Genomic DNA, 14,430 nt, shown 5'->3' on the forward strand with positions numbered 1-14,430 from the left:
TGAAATGTACAATGTAACAGCTTTCTTCAGACTGGGGCCAGGGGCCAAGCCTAACAACCTTTATATCCATCAAGCCTGGAAACTAAAGAGCCGGGGAGAAGGAAGGCAGTGGCTTGCCTTTTCTTCTGACAAGAGCTCAAAACCAACGTGACAAAAGCTCGCTGGAAATTTCTATTGCCTAGTCTAAGTATTTACTTAAACTTCAAATCCAGCAATTTAGACTTAAATGTAACCAAAAAGAAAAAAGTATTTGGTTGGGTTGGAGAGTGAAAAAAAAAAAAGGCGGGGGGGGGGGGGGAAGCAATTTCTGCCTACACTAACCCTCCCAGCAGCAGGCATGTTAGCCACAATATTTATTCTAGTAAATGTAGAGAGAGCGGAAAACATCACTTTTGCCTCTAATATTTCAAAGCCTTGGACTTGCTTTTTAAAAAATATATATGTTACTAATGCTGTACATGAAAAATCAGATGCCTCTGCTGGCACGAGGGCCAGAGCTGACAGCCGCATTCACCAACTGAACCAACACCCCACAGAAGATTAAACATGGTTCATGTTCTCCCCAGACAACCACGTCACCAGAGCCGGAGCCCTGACCTAAAAGCCACTGTTAGAAAAAAGCTGGTCCAGTCCCTAACCGTGTCAAAATTAGGGCCTCATCAGTTGAGGGCTCTCTTTCCTCTCTAGAGCCAAAATATTTCAAAAATAAACTAAACTCTTGGTCATAGAATTAACCACTACACTTTAGTAGGGTGTACCAAAAATTAAAACCTAACACCCAGCTCCAAAACCCAGGTTTGTGCTCTTGCTTTTAGTTATGCCAACGTAGGGGCTTAGACCAAGAAGGAAGAAAAAGATTTCTCCTTTCTCGTAATTTGTAATGATACTTGCCCCAAAGAAGTGACTCAGATTTACAATAAATGATTCACCTTAAGCCCGAAGTGGCTAACGAAGGTTTCTAAGGAGAAGCCTCTTTTGCACTTAGCCCCAGAACTGCCTACCTGGGCAGGAGGGTGGGGTGGGGGTGGAGGCCCTCTGAAAGCTGGTGGCCTCCGTGTGCAGGAGCGTGACTGCAGCAGGACACAGAGTTGTTCCGCGTCCCACGAGGGACACGCAGCCTTCCTTCTGAAAACACGACCTCTCCTTTATAAATGAAGAGACGAATCAGCAACGCAGGCCCTCCGATCCCCCGCACTCTGGTGGACCAGGGTCTCCCACGACCATCCCTGCGCTGCTCCTTTTGTCCCGTCCTCCTCCCTTCCTCCCTCTTAGATGGCACCTGCTGCCAACACCTTCCTTTTTCTTCTACCCCTTTCTTCCTCCTTTATTGAGAGTCAAAAAAAAAAAAAAAAAAAAATCCAGAAATGTTGGGAGGAAAAAAACTTGGCAAAAAAGATAGTTAATAATAATAATACAAAAGGCAGTGTGCTTCAGGGCATACCATGGGCATACTATTCATTTAAAATAGCTACTTTGTTTACTAAACTGTGGCTCTCTGAATATAAAAAGTAAGTATTGATTCTCTCAGAGAACAAAAGTCCCACCAAGTGAAAATTTTTAAATGTCTCAGGAGGACATTTAAATCCTGATTTGCCTCACAGACAGAAGTACGTTCTTCTCCCAGCCTAGACTATGGATCTGCTACCGGGAGTTTCCAGGGTTGACTATCCTGACTTCAGTATAACCAATTAAACAAGAACAGCCATAAAAAGTGCAGATACTACTGTCACGCAATAAACTAGACCTTATCGGTGATAGTGGCGCACATTACAAACTTCAAACTCATTCCTTGCTCTAATCCATCAGAAACTTCCTGGCTTTCATAGGCTATAAAGGGCAGGAGCTTTGAAGTCTCTGGGATTAGGATCAGTAATAGACGGACTGAATGAGAAACAAAATGCAGGTGGAACGTACTCTATGCGTCCTGAATTAAAAACAAATCCAATGAATCAAACAGCCCTCAACCCTAGCTGCCAGATTACGGGGGTGGCCAAGGCAAGCAACAGAGCCATGAAGGATGAGCGGGTGGGCACTTCCAGAGAGGGCTCACTTTAAGGAACTGATTCCAGCCTGGGAGGGCGTGCCTTGCTAACTTTCCCCACTGGAGGTGAGGCCGTCCTTTTTGAAGAAGAGCACAGTATCAGAGCCCAGATAAGGAAGGAGAAAACTAATGCCTTTTAAACTGAGTTTTCATGTAAACAAATCAGCTGAGATGGCTGAGGGAAGCTGAGATCTGTTTTCCCAAGGCTGATGGCCTTTGATCCTATTGATTCCTAAGCCCTCAAACACTTGCGGCTACAGAGCATGCCAAGGGCTTAGAGTTAAACGGGCCACCCTAGAACAAGAATCAGATGACTGAGAAAACTGGGGTCATGCTGTCTCAGAAATGGCATTACTGTTGACAGAGCAGGAAAATTCATTTTAAACCAAAGGATGCAAATCATTTGGCCATCCAAATATCGACCCAGCTGAGGGGTTCGCTAATGCCCAAACCAGGCCTCTCCTGAATGCACTGTCTCCCCTCCCTTCTTACCTTCTGGGGGGTTTTTATTCTGATTGTTCCAGACGACCAGCAGCTTGGATAAACTGGGCACCTTGGACACTTCGGTGATGACCCGGAAGAGGCTCTCCACTCGGTCGTAGGTGAGGACGATGGCCGTGAAACCTTGAGACTGTGGGGGGATCAGCGGGAGGAAGAGCGGGTTGCTCACACTGCCCCACTTCTGCAAGAGAGCAGATTAATGTGGGTCACAGAGGGACCTAGGAACAGTGAGGCCGATCTCTTTCCCAACGTCACCAGTAAACCTGACCGTGGGAGACGTGACGGCCTTTACATGACCAACCCAAGAGCCAAGCAACTGTTCAAAGTCTCTCCCTCCTCAACATGTGTGCTGATGCTCTTTAATTAAGTTTGGCTCTGATACCCCTGAACAAGGAGCAGAGAATTTTTGCAGCTGAGAAGAGATTTCTAGTCAAACATGGCAGATTAAACACATGCATTTATCTTCATTCCCTCCCCAAACCCACTAAAGTGGGTTAATAGATATATATGGATATAAATATAAAAGTGCAGCTAATAGATATAAATCTACCCAGACAATGAAATGGGAGCAGAGACAGCAGCTGATGAGCAGCATGAACATGTTTCTGAAAGACTGAAAGGGGCTGGAGAAGTGAGGACAGCGCAGGAGAGTGAGAGCTGAAACCCAAGTACCAAAAGGTGGGCGGAGGGCGGGGGGAGCAACAAGGCAAGCGAGCCCCAACTGTAGCCCCACAAAGGCTCAGGGCTTATGCTCAGTGGGCCCTTGTGAGTAAGAGGAGGGGGTTGAAAACAGGAGGACTAATTAAAATATGTGTAAGGAGCAGCGACGGACCCAGGGCATAAGCCTCCCCATCACCTACCCACTCAGCCAGAAAACTACTCTTCTTCCCTGCCCGAGCTAGAGAAGGGAGGTTTATTCTCTGAGGAAACTGAAGCTCTAGACATGGAAACACAGGCACAGATGAGAGGAAAATGCAATTAAAGCCTATATTTTGATGAGCTCTATGGCCTTCTGCCTCCTCCAGTTCCCAAAACATCGGCGGTCATGTGGTTTACTTGCCACTCCATGATCTTACAGCGAAGCTCCACCATCTTACAGCGAAGCTCCATCACCTTACAGTGAAGCCCTCGGGCAACAAGCTTCCCTTAAACAAAAAACTTCTGATCGGGTTTTTAGTGCTTCCCTCTTAATCACAAACAGATAGATCCTAGAATCAGACATTTCAAGAATATCTTCAGCATGAACAACAGAAACCAAACGAACAAAGAGAAAAACAGGAACTCAGAGGAAACAGAGACAATAGAAGCAGCAGAAGGAAATTTAAACAACATCAACAACACATCATATCCTCTGAGAGAGATGTTTTCATCCATGAAATAAGAATAAATTGCTATTTTTATTTTAAAAGATCTATCAAACATAGGAAAGAACCCTTGAACATTAAAAATATGATAGCTTGATTTTTTTTTAAGGCAGTATTGAAAGATAAAGGTGATGACATATTGCAGTCTGGTGAACAAAAAGAGATGAAAAACAGGACAGAAAATATGAGAAAATCCAGGAGGTCCAACATCCACCTAATAGGAGGCTCCTGAAAAAGAAAACACAGAATATGGAAGAAACAAAACTATCAAAGAAATTAAGTTCTAAGAAAAGAAGATATGAGATGCAAATTTTCAGACTGAAAGGGCCAAATAAGTAGTGAGTACACTGAATTTTAAAAACATAAAAAGATAAAACAACAATAACTAAAAAAACCAATGAAACAAAAACCATATCAAAGCACATCACTTCTGAACACTGGGAAATAAAGAGTCAGAGTAAATGAAATGTGTGAATCTAGGTGATGAGCATGTGAGTTCACTGTACAATTCTCACAACTTATCTGTAAGTCTAAATTTTTTTCAAAATAAGGTTTAAAAAGTAATGAGTAAAATGAATAAAATTCAATTTCTTTGCTACCATTAAAATATTGTCATTTTTAATGCAGCAATGTAAACAAAAATATTTTTGTATTGATAATAGGGAACGACTGTTAAAGCATTCTTATATTTTCAATCTGCTTTACTGAGATATAATTAAGTATACAATGGGTTTTGGTATATTACACTGTTAAATTTTAAAAACTGGTAAAATATAACATGAAATTTGCCATTTTAACCATTTCTAAGTGTACAATTCAGTGGCATTAATTACATTCACATTCATATGTTAATATGTGAAAAGCCCAGGACCTACTTCATCTTCCCCAAGAGGAGGCTGAATATGAAATGACCTATCTGTTATTCTGGCTGCTTACACTCCCTAGAGTCTTTCATACTCTGGGATTCCCAAGGTCCCCCCATTAACCTCATCCATATCACTGATGGACACCCATCACCACGTATATGACAACAGCTGTGTGCCAGATGTAACAGTGTGGGACAGGAAATGTACACAAACACATGGAATACACATGGATGGGAACTCAAGGAGACTGAACGGGATTCCTGGAGTCCTAATGTAATCAGGATATTAAAGCCAAAATGTCCACAACAGGCCATAATTAGATTTCACAACCAAGAGACACAATAGGAAAGGCTATCTTCTTAATGCTGACTTTTTGTTTCCATGACATCATGCTTTGGCATTGAGCTGTAGTCTTAGGAAGGTGCCTGGATTTCAGTGTTTGTAGCCTGCATCTAATTACCTTTGTAGGAACACCTTTTCATTTTATACTCCTATCTTATTTTTCATAGCTTCCTGACTTGCATGGAAACTGAGGTCAGGAAGTAGCCCTGTGCTTAAGTCACAATTACTCCCCAAGGTTCATGGTCTCTCTGCCATCACCATCCCAGCCCACTCATCTACTCCTCCCGACATAATACTCGTATGCTTGAAAATCACCATTTTAAATGGAAAAGAAAAAAAAAAAGATTTTTTTAAAGAAGCGTGTAAAATAATTTAACGTGTGATGTCGAAATAGTCAAGATTTACTGAGCACTGAACTGTTAGGCACTGTGCTTTACATAAATTATCTCATTTGAGCCTCACAACAATCCCAAGATAGCTAGCTATTATTCTCATTTTACAGATGATGAAACTGTAGGATTAGACATAGTGAATGATGTCTAATCATGTGCTTTACCAGTCCAAAAAGGAAGGAAGAAATAGTGAATGACGCTCAAGGTTACATAACCTGTTAGTGACAGAAGTGGGAAAGAGCCCAGGCCGTCTGACTCCAGAACACCAGGATGTGGTGGTTCTCGGCCCTTCCCCACACCCTCCAACTCTGAATCCGGGGTAAGCATCCCCATTTATAGACTCTGGAAACTGGAACTGTGGGAAACTCCAGAGTTTATTACTTCCAGCTCTCTCTGAGACAAAAATGCTGGAGGTTTTCTTCATCCTTGATAATCAAATCTGGGCCAATAAGTAAGGGCCCACCCAAACACTACGATTTCACAGGGTACATGGAATAAAAAAACACACCAAATATATAACACTGACACAAAGAGAACACATAAATTTAAAACGGTAAACACACCTCTTACACAGAAGGAAAAACTATTAAACCTCCAACAAAATGAAGTCTGTTCTTTGGGAGAAGTGGGGAATGCCAGCACACTTGCATGACTCTATGACATTAAAAGGAGAGGAAAATTCCCTGAGAGATGCAAAGCTTGGTTTCAGAAAATGAATCTCTTGGAATTTAAACTGAGGCACCCCTGCTGAAAGGCATCACAGCTCTGGTTTCACGGCGCTGCCAGCGAGAAGGAACGGAGTCTCTGGCAAGACAACAGATCTGGTCTCATCCCTTATGCCAGCTCCCTTCGGGAAATGGATGGTTATGGGTTGGGGGAGGAGACAAAGGAACGGGTGGGTGGGAAATAGACAGTAACTCGTCTTTGGTGCTCAATTTTTCCACACCACTCACTTGCATACCAAACAGGGCTTGAAGACTGGAGAAGCTGAAAAGGCAGCATACTGGGGAGACGGGGCATGTAAAGGAACATAACAAGTTCTGAAATCTTGCCAACACTTTCCCATAAAATACAGGCTTTGAGATGAACATGGAGGCAACACGGAAGCTGCTGAGCACACATTTACTATGTTACAAGCTTGACACTTTACTGCAGGATATGCCACCGAGGTTGACGCAGAAGACTTCAGAAGTGAATCAGCACATTTGGGGTCAGTTTCAGAATCACATGTCCTTAATCTGAACCCAGGTTCTTTCATTTACCAGCTGTGTGACCTGGGTAAATTACTTAACCTCTCTTGCACCTCAGTTTCTGAATCTATAAGATCATGATAATAATACTACTTTTCTAGGTAGTATTACTTAACACAATAATTACTTATTAACATGTCTTTATTATTTCTTAACAATCTAGAGGTTGTTAATGAAAGTAAATAGGTAATAAATGTAAAGTACCTGACACATACAAACATTTGATAAAGGTAGCCAATAGATGATCTTGTGGGAATAGCAATTTCTCTGGGATTTATTTTTTGCAGGTCTCAAAAGAGGGGTGGGGGTAGGCTAAGTGATCGTGAGGTATCTTCCAGCACCAAGATTTTAAACGAAACCCTTCTTCCTCTCTACCTTTACCTTACCATGCTTTGGGGTCCTGGTTTACTTGGATTCTCTACCTCTACTTCTTCCTTTCCAAATATACTGTTTTTATTTTCACAATTTTCTCTTTTCCTTCCTATTCATTATATTTTAACTATCTTGAAAGCTCCATGAAAAAAGGAGCCATAACTGTTATTAACACCCAGCATCTAGCATGGTGCTTGGTGCGACTGAAGAAAAACTTGTTTAAAAATGATTAAGTTAAGCCCAAATGATCTGGGTTGTGTTCTTTCTGTCCTCTTTGTGTATGGGTGTGAACAGTTAATGTACATTCAAATGAGTGACATCATGAGCTCTGAAATGATTTCCAACTTAGTTCATTCATTTAAAAATACTCACCAACCATATTATTGTGCTAAGTATTCTGAAGAAGTGTAGGATTAGGATATCTAATAGAGAGTTTGAATCTGGATGCTGCCATTTACTGTGCTGTGTAAAGCCTCTTCTGTGAGTATTAGTTTCCTCACCTGTAAAATGGAGAGCATGACAGTACCTGCCTCTTAAGGTGATGACGATTAAATGAGATTATGCACATAAGCACTCAGCGGAGGGCTCAACACAGAAATCCATGAATGGTAGTTGAAAGCAAACACAAAAAACTTCTAGCTCGCTCCAATTCATATTCTTGTCTGCTAAAACAATGGTATTAGCAGCTCAGCAATCATTCCCACCAATATGGTTTCTGGTGCTCATTCATTCAGTCAACATTTCCTGAGCACAAACTATAAGCCTAGAATAGCATTAAAGATGCAAAGATGAACAAACTCCTTCCCCTCAAAAAGTTCATCATCTGGTAGGGAAGACAGCTAGGTAAAAAGACAAATTATAATGCAAATAACAAGTACTAAAACAAGGTCCTAAAGTCCCGTGGGCACACGAAGGTCCATACTGTCACCTCCATCTCCCTGGAGGAGGTGAGGAGGGGACCAAGTAGGAGAGTGCTGGCCAAAGAAGCCGAAGGGCAAACTGAGCAGCACGTCCTAAGACCTGCTTCCAAGACCGGGACAGATTCCACCAGGGCCAGGGCTGGGAGGAGGAAGGAAGGACAGCAGAGACGAGAGACCTCAGAGTCAGGCAGGCTAAAGCCACATCATGAAAAGACCATATGACAGAAGTTTCTTTTTAAGTCTCATGATTGGCCTTCTGTTGATTTCTTTTGAAACTTTCTTTTTCCTGAGTATTGTTTTACTGATAAATTAACACAGCTACCTTCATGTTCTATCTCAAAAGGTCAGAAATAGGAAACGCTGATCTGCAGCTGGGCTTCTGTGCCGGGTGCTTCTCCCTCCGCAAACATAATCCCGTTTGCCTTTGGAGCCCAGGGACAGCGTGGAGAAAGGCAGCTTTAATTGGGGTGCACGCCTTCACGCAGACACTCCACTCCGCTGGGGTAAGGTCAACAAACCAACCCCCAGGAAAAAAAAAAAAAAACAACATACTGGAGAAGGACATTTCAAAAACAGCATTTAGTCACCTCTGAAATACCTTTAAGAACTGACCCCCTGCTGGCTGACCACAGAGAGTGTCTACAGTCTGGGACCTCCTGACCCCACTTTCTGCAGGAAATCAAGCAAATTTAAACCTCCATAATTTACTCAAGACTCTGACTTCTACCAGGGAAAAAGCAAACAATGCTGGCAATTAACTCTGTTGCCTGATTAAATCTCCATCATGGCAAGATGGGGCATGAAACCAGGCACCCGGCAATAGAGACCAGAGGAAAAGGCAAAGCCCAGCTACCGCAGCTGTACCTCGGAACCCTGGTTCTCAGATACGCTCAGTGAAACTGTTCACTCCAAGGTGAGAGGAGATACCAAGAGGAGAAGTGTGTGTCATTCTGACAGAGCACTGGCATTGAGCCCAAATACCTCCGTCATCTCACACCCCCCCTTCCCCGCTTCACTCCTCACTCTTACAACAAATACTCATCATGGAAGCTGAGAGATCCAGACTGTTAACGTAATCCACGAGAGCCACGACAACTGTCACGCCACCATGCCCGCTTTCGAGAAGTTCTCTCCTATCACATCACTTATTCTGGAAAGCCCTGGTGAATGAAGTAGTAGTGAACAGACAAACCAGCAAGACGGAAATGTGGGTTCAGGTGTCAGGATCCCCTGAAAGAGAAGCCTTGGGAGACTAGGCTTAAAGTCAACTACCAGTTCAAAGGGGTCTTCTCCTTCAAGAAAGGGATTCAATCTCAACTAACTAGGAGTGCCTTTGGCAATCTCACACAGAGGAAGCTGTCTGGGCCCTTCCTGCAATCCTGTTTTGCTTCCTTAGTAGAAAGGCCATGGGAGTCATATTTGAGCCTAACCAAAACCATTCCAGCCAAGGTTACCTACCATACAGAAAGTGGAGGAAGCTGGTGAGCACATTGCTAACCATTCTGAAATGTTCTTGCTGGAACTACTGGAAGATCATAAAATCAAGACTGAGGAAGACCACATTCTAATACCAACGAAAGGACTCTTTCAACCTAAACCAACCAAATTCCAGACAGGAGGAATCAAGCTCAAAGCAGCATAATCCAAAATTTAATCCCTATTACTCACCATAGCAGACATTTTTAAAATGTCACTATGTATAACTTCATGTGACAAGAAGAGAATTAAGCAGATATTTGAGTCAACCCATATTTGATTTAAATGAAGGTATAATGCCAGAGCAGAAAAGTGAGAAGTCAGAGGAGAAAGGAAAAGAGGAGAGGACAGGCTTGTTACACAGAAGCTTTTGAGCCCCTGGTTATGAGTAGCCTTACCTATCCCTACCTTGATAGAAAGGGCAGTTTTCTTGATTGTTTTGAAGTTATCAACTCTTACCTCAATGTGGTTTCAATTATGAATTACCAGACTAAAAGGGGGGGGGGAAAGCTTTGATTTATTCTTTTTTGCTCCAATTATGCATGATGTGTTTCCACTGAAGACTTTGAAAAGTATTTCATCATGCCTCTCATCCTGAAGTGGTCAAAGGGCAAAACCAAAAGGAGTTAACCCGTTCATTTCTCCTCTAGGTTCAAACAGATTCCCTATCAATGGATTAGGGCAAGGCCTTTGAAGCAGAGAGAGCAATGAAAGGGTTAAGCATTAGCATCATATTACTAACGTGCATAAGGGTGGTGTCCCCTGTCCAAAACGGTGAGATGATATTTATGTTAATGGGTGCTGGGAGATCTGAAAGGGGCAATCAGTAACGTGGCCCAAGTTGCCTTAACCATTAAACCTCTCCAGCTCCACTCTGCAGCACAGCACTCCACTGGGCGTGCACTGACTTGGGAAGCTGGAGAAATACAGAGACCTAAGGATGTCTTCCAGCAGGCTCTCTTACATTGCGAGAGAAAAGATTTGGGGACAAGCCTGAAGTCTACTTGCTACACTGTGTCTTTGATTCATCCCACCCATAAAAAATAACTGATTGTTCCGAAAAACAAGGAGAACACTGATGGCTAAATCTCACTGACTTTACATTAAACAGACACAGGAAAGATGAAGAAAATCAAAGGCTAGAAATCCCCTTAGTGCTGTAGACACAACCAAGGAAGACAGTGAATTAAAAACTTAGGATTCCTACAATTTATTTACAGTAATGTACTCGTAAATAAGTTTTCTATATGGTGGCACTGGAATGCATCTAACCACATCTGGGTGGAATGGAGTAACAGGTATGGTGACCCTCTAACATCCAAAGAAACTGAGCCACAGAGACTAACTCAGGGTCATAGAAGCAAGCCAAATCTTTTTTTACTGTTAGTCTCTTTTTCCTCTAGATGTGTTTAAGATCTTCTTTTTCTTTGGTGCACTGCAGTTTCATTGTGACTTTCCTGCTTGTGGTTTGTTGGTCTTCTTCGATCTGGTATCACTCAACAGTTCTGGAAAATTCTTAGCTATTATTCTTTCAAAAGTGCCTGTTTCCATTCGCTCTCTCTCCTCCTTCTGGAACTCTGATTAGATGTATGTTGTACCTTGTTCCTCTGTTCTCCACGTCACTACTCTTTCATATTTTCCATCTCTTTGGGCTGCATTCTGAACAATTTCTTTGAATCTAATAATCTAATCTAATCTAATAATCTGAAGTTCTTGCAGCTGTGTTTCTGCTGGTTCTCACTCTGATGTAGTAAAAAACTATGGTTTTTTACTGCGAGCTGCTCATTTTCCATAGACACTTTATTTTTAAGAATTATTTGAGACCTGGATTGAAGATGAGCTCCTCCAGAGAGAATCTGTGTCTACTTCTGCTGGTCCCTATCAACTCAGGGCCACCTTCAATGAAATTCTCCTCTTAAGGTTTATTCGGACCACACTTGTAGTATGAACTTGGACCACAAACCATGTGAAGGTGGCTTCTGAATGCAGTGCTCAACACCAGGGTCAATACAGACTTATTCTTCTTTACCCTTACACTGAAGAGGCTCTTTTAGTTTCCTGGCTTCATCCAGGAAGCTCTTGACAGATTCTCCAACTTGCACAGGCCACAGGCTTTCAACCCTGCTCCCTTATCCCCTACTTCAGACAGTTACCAGGCAGGGAGCTCCAGGTCATCAAACTCTGCAAAATCTCTGCAGCAAAAGCCAGCTTTGGCCCCCACTCACCTCCCAGGACACCTAATTTCACTTTGTTTAGGGTCTACAAATATCTTACTTTTATACCAGCTTAGCAACAGGCTTTATCATACTTCATTCAGTATTTTCATTGTTCAGTTGGGAAGGTCATTTAGCATATCTAATCCACCATGAAGCCAGTGACAGAAGTCTTTCTATATTTATACTAATAATCTAATTAGGTGCTATTGTGTTTCCTGTTTAATTTGAGGGCCAAGTCTGTGTGCAAGATAAAAAAAATTATTGTGAAACCATGGCAGTGTATTATAATAGATGGAATGATGGACTGAGAATCTCTGCATCAGGCAAGTCACCACACTTCTTCAGACCTCCATTTCCTCATTTATAAAATGGGAAGATGGGGACATAGATCTTAAAAATAAATAAGACTCACTTTCTTCATCTGTAAGAATGGAGCCAACAGAATGCTACTTTTGGGTTGTAAGGATTAAACGACAGAAGGCACACAATAGAGCCTATCTGGGTACAAAAAAACACCCTCTGCAAATTTCAATTTTCCCCTCCAAAGTCCCATCCAATTCTAGAATGTATGTTTCCATGTGATAAAGCATTACACTAGCAGCATTACATTAATGCCACTTACAAAATGCTTCCACATATATTATTTCATTAATATCTCATAATAATCCTGTGAAATAAGTAATATCCCATTTTACAGATAAGGATAACAAATTTCAAAGAGATAAGAAAGCACAATGTTAAGCTAATAAATGGTCTTGAACTCAGGTTGATTCCAAAATGTCCTTTTCAATGACCCTGATTAGTAATTGGTAATCAGTCACTAACTGCTACACTATTCTTTTGAAGCTATTAACATCCCTAAACCCAGTCCTACAGATGAGGAAATTGCTGCAAAGAGAGATTCGGTAAGTAACCTCAATTTACTCGGATCATCACCAGGAAAGAAGGGATTAAAACTTGCAGTTCAGGAATTTCTGAGCTAGAGTTAGTTTTCTGAAGGCTCACAGGTTAAACCCATCTGAATGCCTCTCTGAAAATTCCAGTTACTATCTGAGTTCTAGCTTCTTAACTTTTTTCTTTATATAGCACTGAAATTCACATTTGGCCCAGTGCCCACCCTTCTTCTATAAAGCCAAACTACTGTCAAGAAGAGCAGGAAGGGTTGCCCCTGATTGCTTTTCAGGTGGTAGAGGAAAAGTTGACATTTCATCCTCCTCTTGCTTGGAAAGGAAGCCAATCATTTATAAGAACCCTCGTCTGGCTGTGGCTTCCATCAGTGGGATGGACAGAAGCCAGTTAAATGGCTCAGCCTAAGCCATATTGAAAGAAGCTGGAATGAGGAAAGAGTGGATTCCATATGTTGATGCTTTTAATAATTCATGAGTTATATCAGTCTGCAAGGAATAAATTTCACTAAACATATCTATGGTAAGATGGTTTAAGATACTGTCAAATCAATTAAATGGGTGAATATAATAAAGTAGGCACAAATATAACACATCATTGATTTTACTGGTTCATAATCTTATATGTTAAAAATAACGGTTCAGCTGTTTGATAGCAAAAAATGTGGATTATTCTTAGACACAGTCTTCAAACACACTCTCCCCATCCCTGGATCTGTTACTTAACAGGTACACTGAAAACACTTAAAAGAAATACTTCAATGAAAAAACTAGAAACGTATCTGATTCAACTCAACAAGGCTAATCTATAATCCAAAGTGTTCAAGAATGCTAATGGTGGCTCAAACTACTACTTCTCATGAGAGGTGAAACAGATCTACAGTTTCATCTGACCATCCCATACCTGAAACAGTCACAGTTTGAAAGAGAGGCCCGTTCTCTGGCCTGGGCATAAAAATGTTTGCTGGCGGTCCACTGACTGTATTTTAGAGGTCAGCTATGGTATGGAGGAAGACTTCACTAGCTTGGTAAACAGAAACTCTTGGGAAAGATTAAGTTACAGCTTGTGGCATCCGAGCTCAAAGCACCCACACACTTAAGACCAAGGAAACCAAAGCTTTCATACAGTTTTGAGCTGACAGGAGTGTAACACCACCATTAAAGTTGATACAAAGCGGGAAGAGCAACCTCTAAAATGCAGTCATTTCTTAATTCTTAACTTCTCTGGAATTCCAATAAGGTACATGTTTTGTCTACTATGTTTTATCTCTGCTTCCTCCTGGGCCGGTGGTGGGGGGACACGGGAGGGCATATGAACCCACAGGGCGAAAAGAATAGGCAAGGAGACACCGGTGGACAGGAGTTCAATACATTTGGGGAGGTGAAACAGATGGAGTCTCTTGCTAGACGACACACAGAAATGTAGAATAAAATATAACAAAAGTCTTTTTAAATATTCAGGAAATGGGAAATCGCCAGGAACATAAAATGAAGAAAAACTACGAATAAGAGCTGAAGGCAGAGGGGCTCGTTAACACCGCGGTACCCTGGGGAGGGCAGGGGCTGTTGCTGGGCTTAGTAATGCAGGGGTGTGGGTTTTCACACCCATACCGGAAGAGGGACATGGCTTTGGGCACAGGAAGGAAGGAAACTAGCAATGAGACTTACACATCAAGCCAGAATCCTTAAAGCCCTGCACAATCAGTGAGAAGGTAGTCCAGAAAGTCACCCCTAGTATGTGGAGACAATAGAAAAACATTTATCCTTTTCAACCTGAGTTTGGGC

At 41.9% G+C, this 14,430-nt stretch overlaps 1 protein-coding gene across 7 annotated transcripts in view; it reads right to left on the reverse strand.

The window, feature by feature from the left end:
• EXT2 (exostosin glycosyltransferase 2) overlaps positions 1-14,430 on the reverse strand; it is a 135,882-nt gene that overhangs the window by 43,594 nt on the left and 77,858 nt on the right. For all 7 annotated transcript variants that reach the window (XM_057552325.1, XM_057552324.1, XM_057552323.1 and 4 more), the window contains one exon: positions 2,534-2,723. In XM_057552325.1, the coding sequence (XP_057408308.1) occupies positions 2,534-2,723 (190 nt within the window). The remainder of the gene's footprint in view (positions 1-2,533; positions 2,724-14,430) is intronic.

Source organism: Balaenoptera acutorostrata, chromosome 9, assembly GCF_949987535.1.
Source record: "Balaenoptera acutorostrata chromosome 9, mBalAcu1.1, whole genome shotgun sequence".
NCBI classification, from domain to species: domain Eukaryota; kingdom Metazoa; phylum Chordata; class Mammalia; order Artiodactyla; family Balaenopteridae; genus Balaenoptera; species Balaenoptera acutorostrata.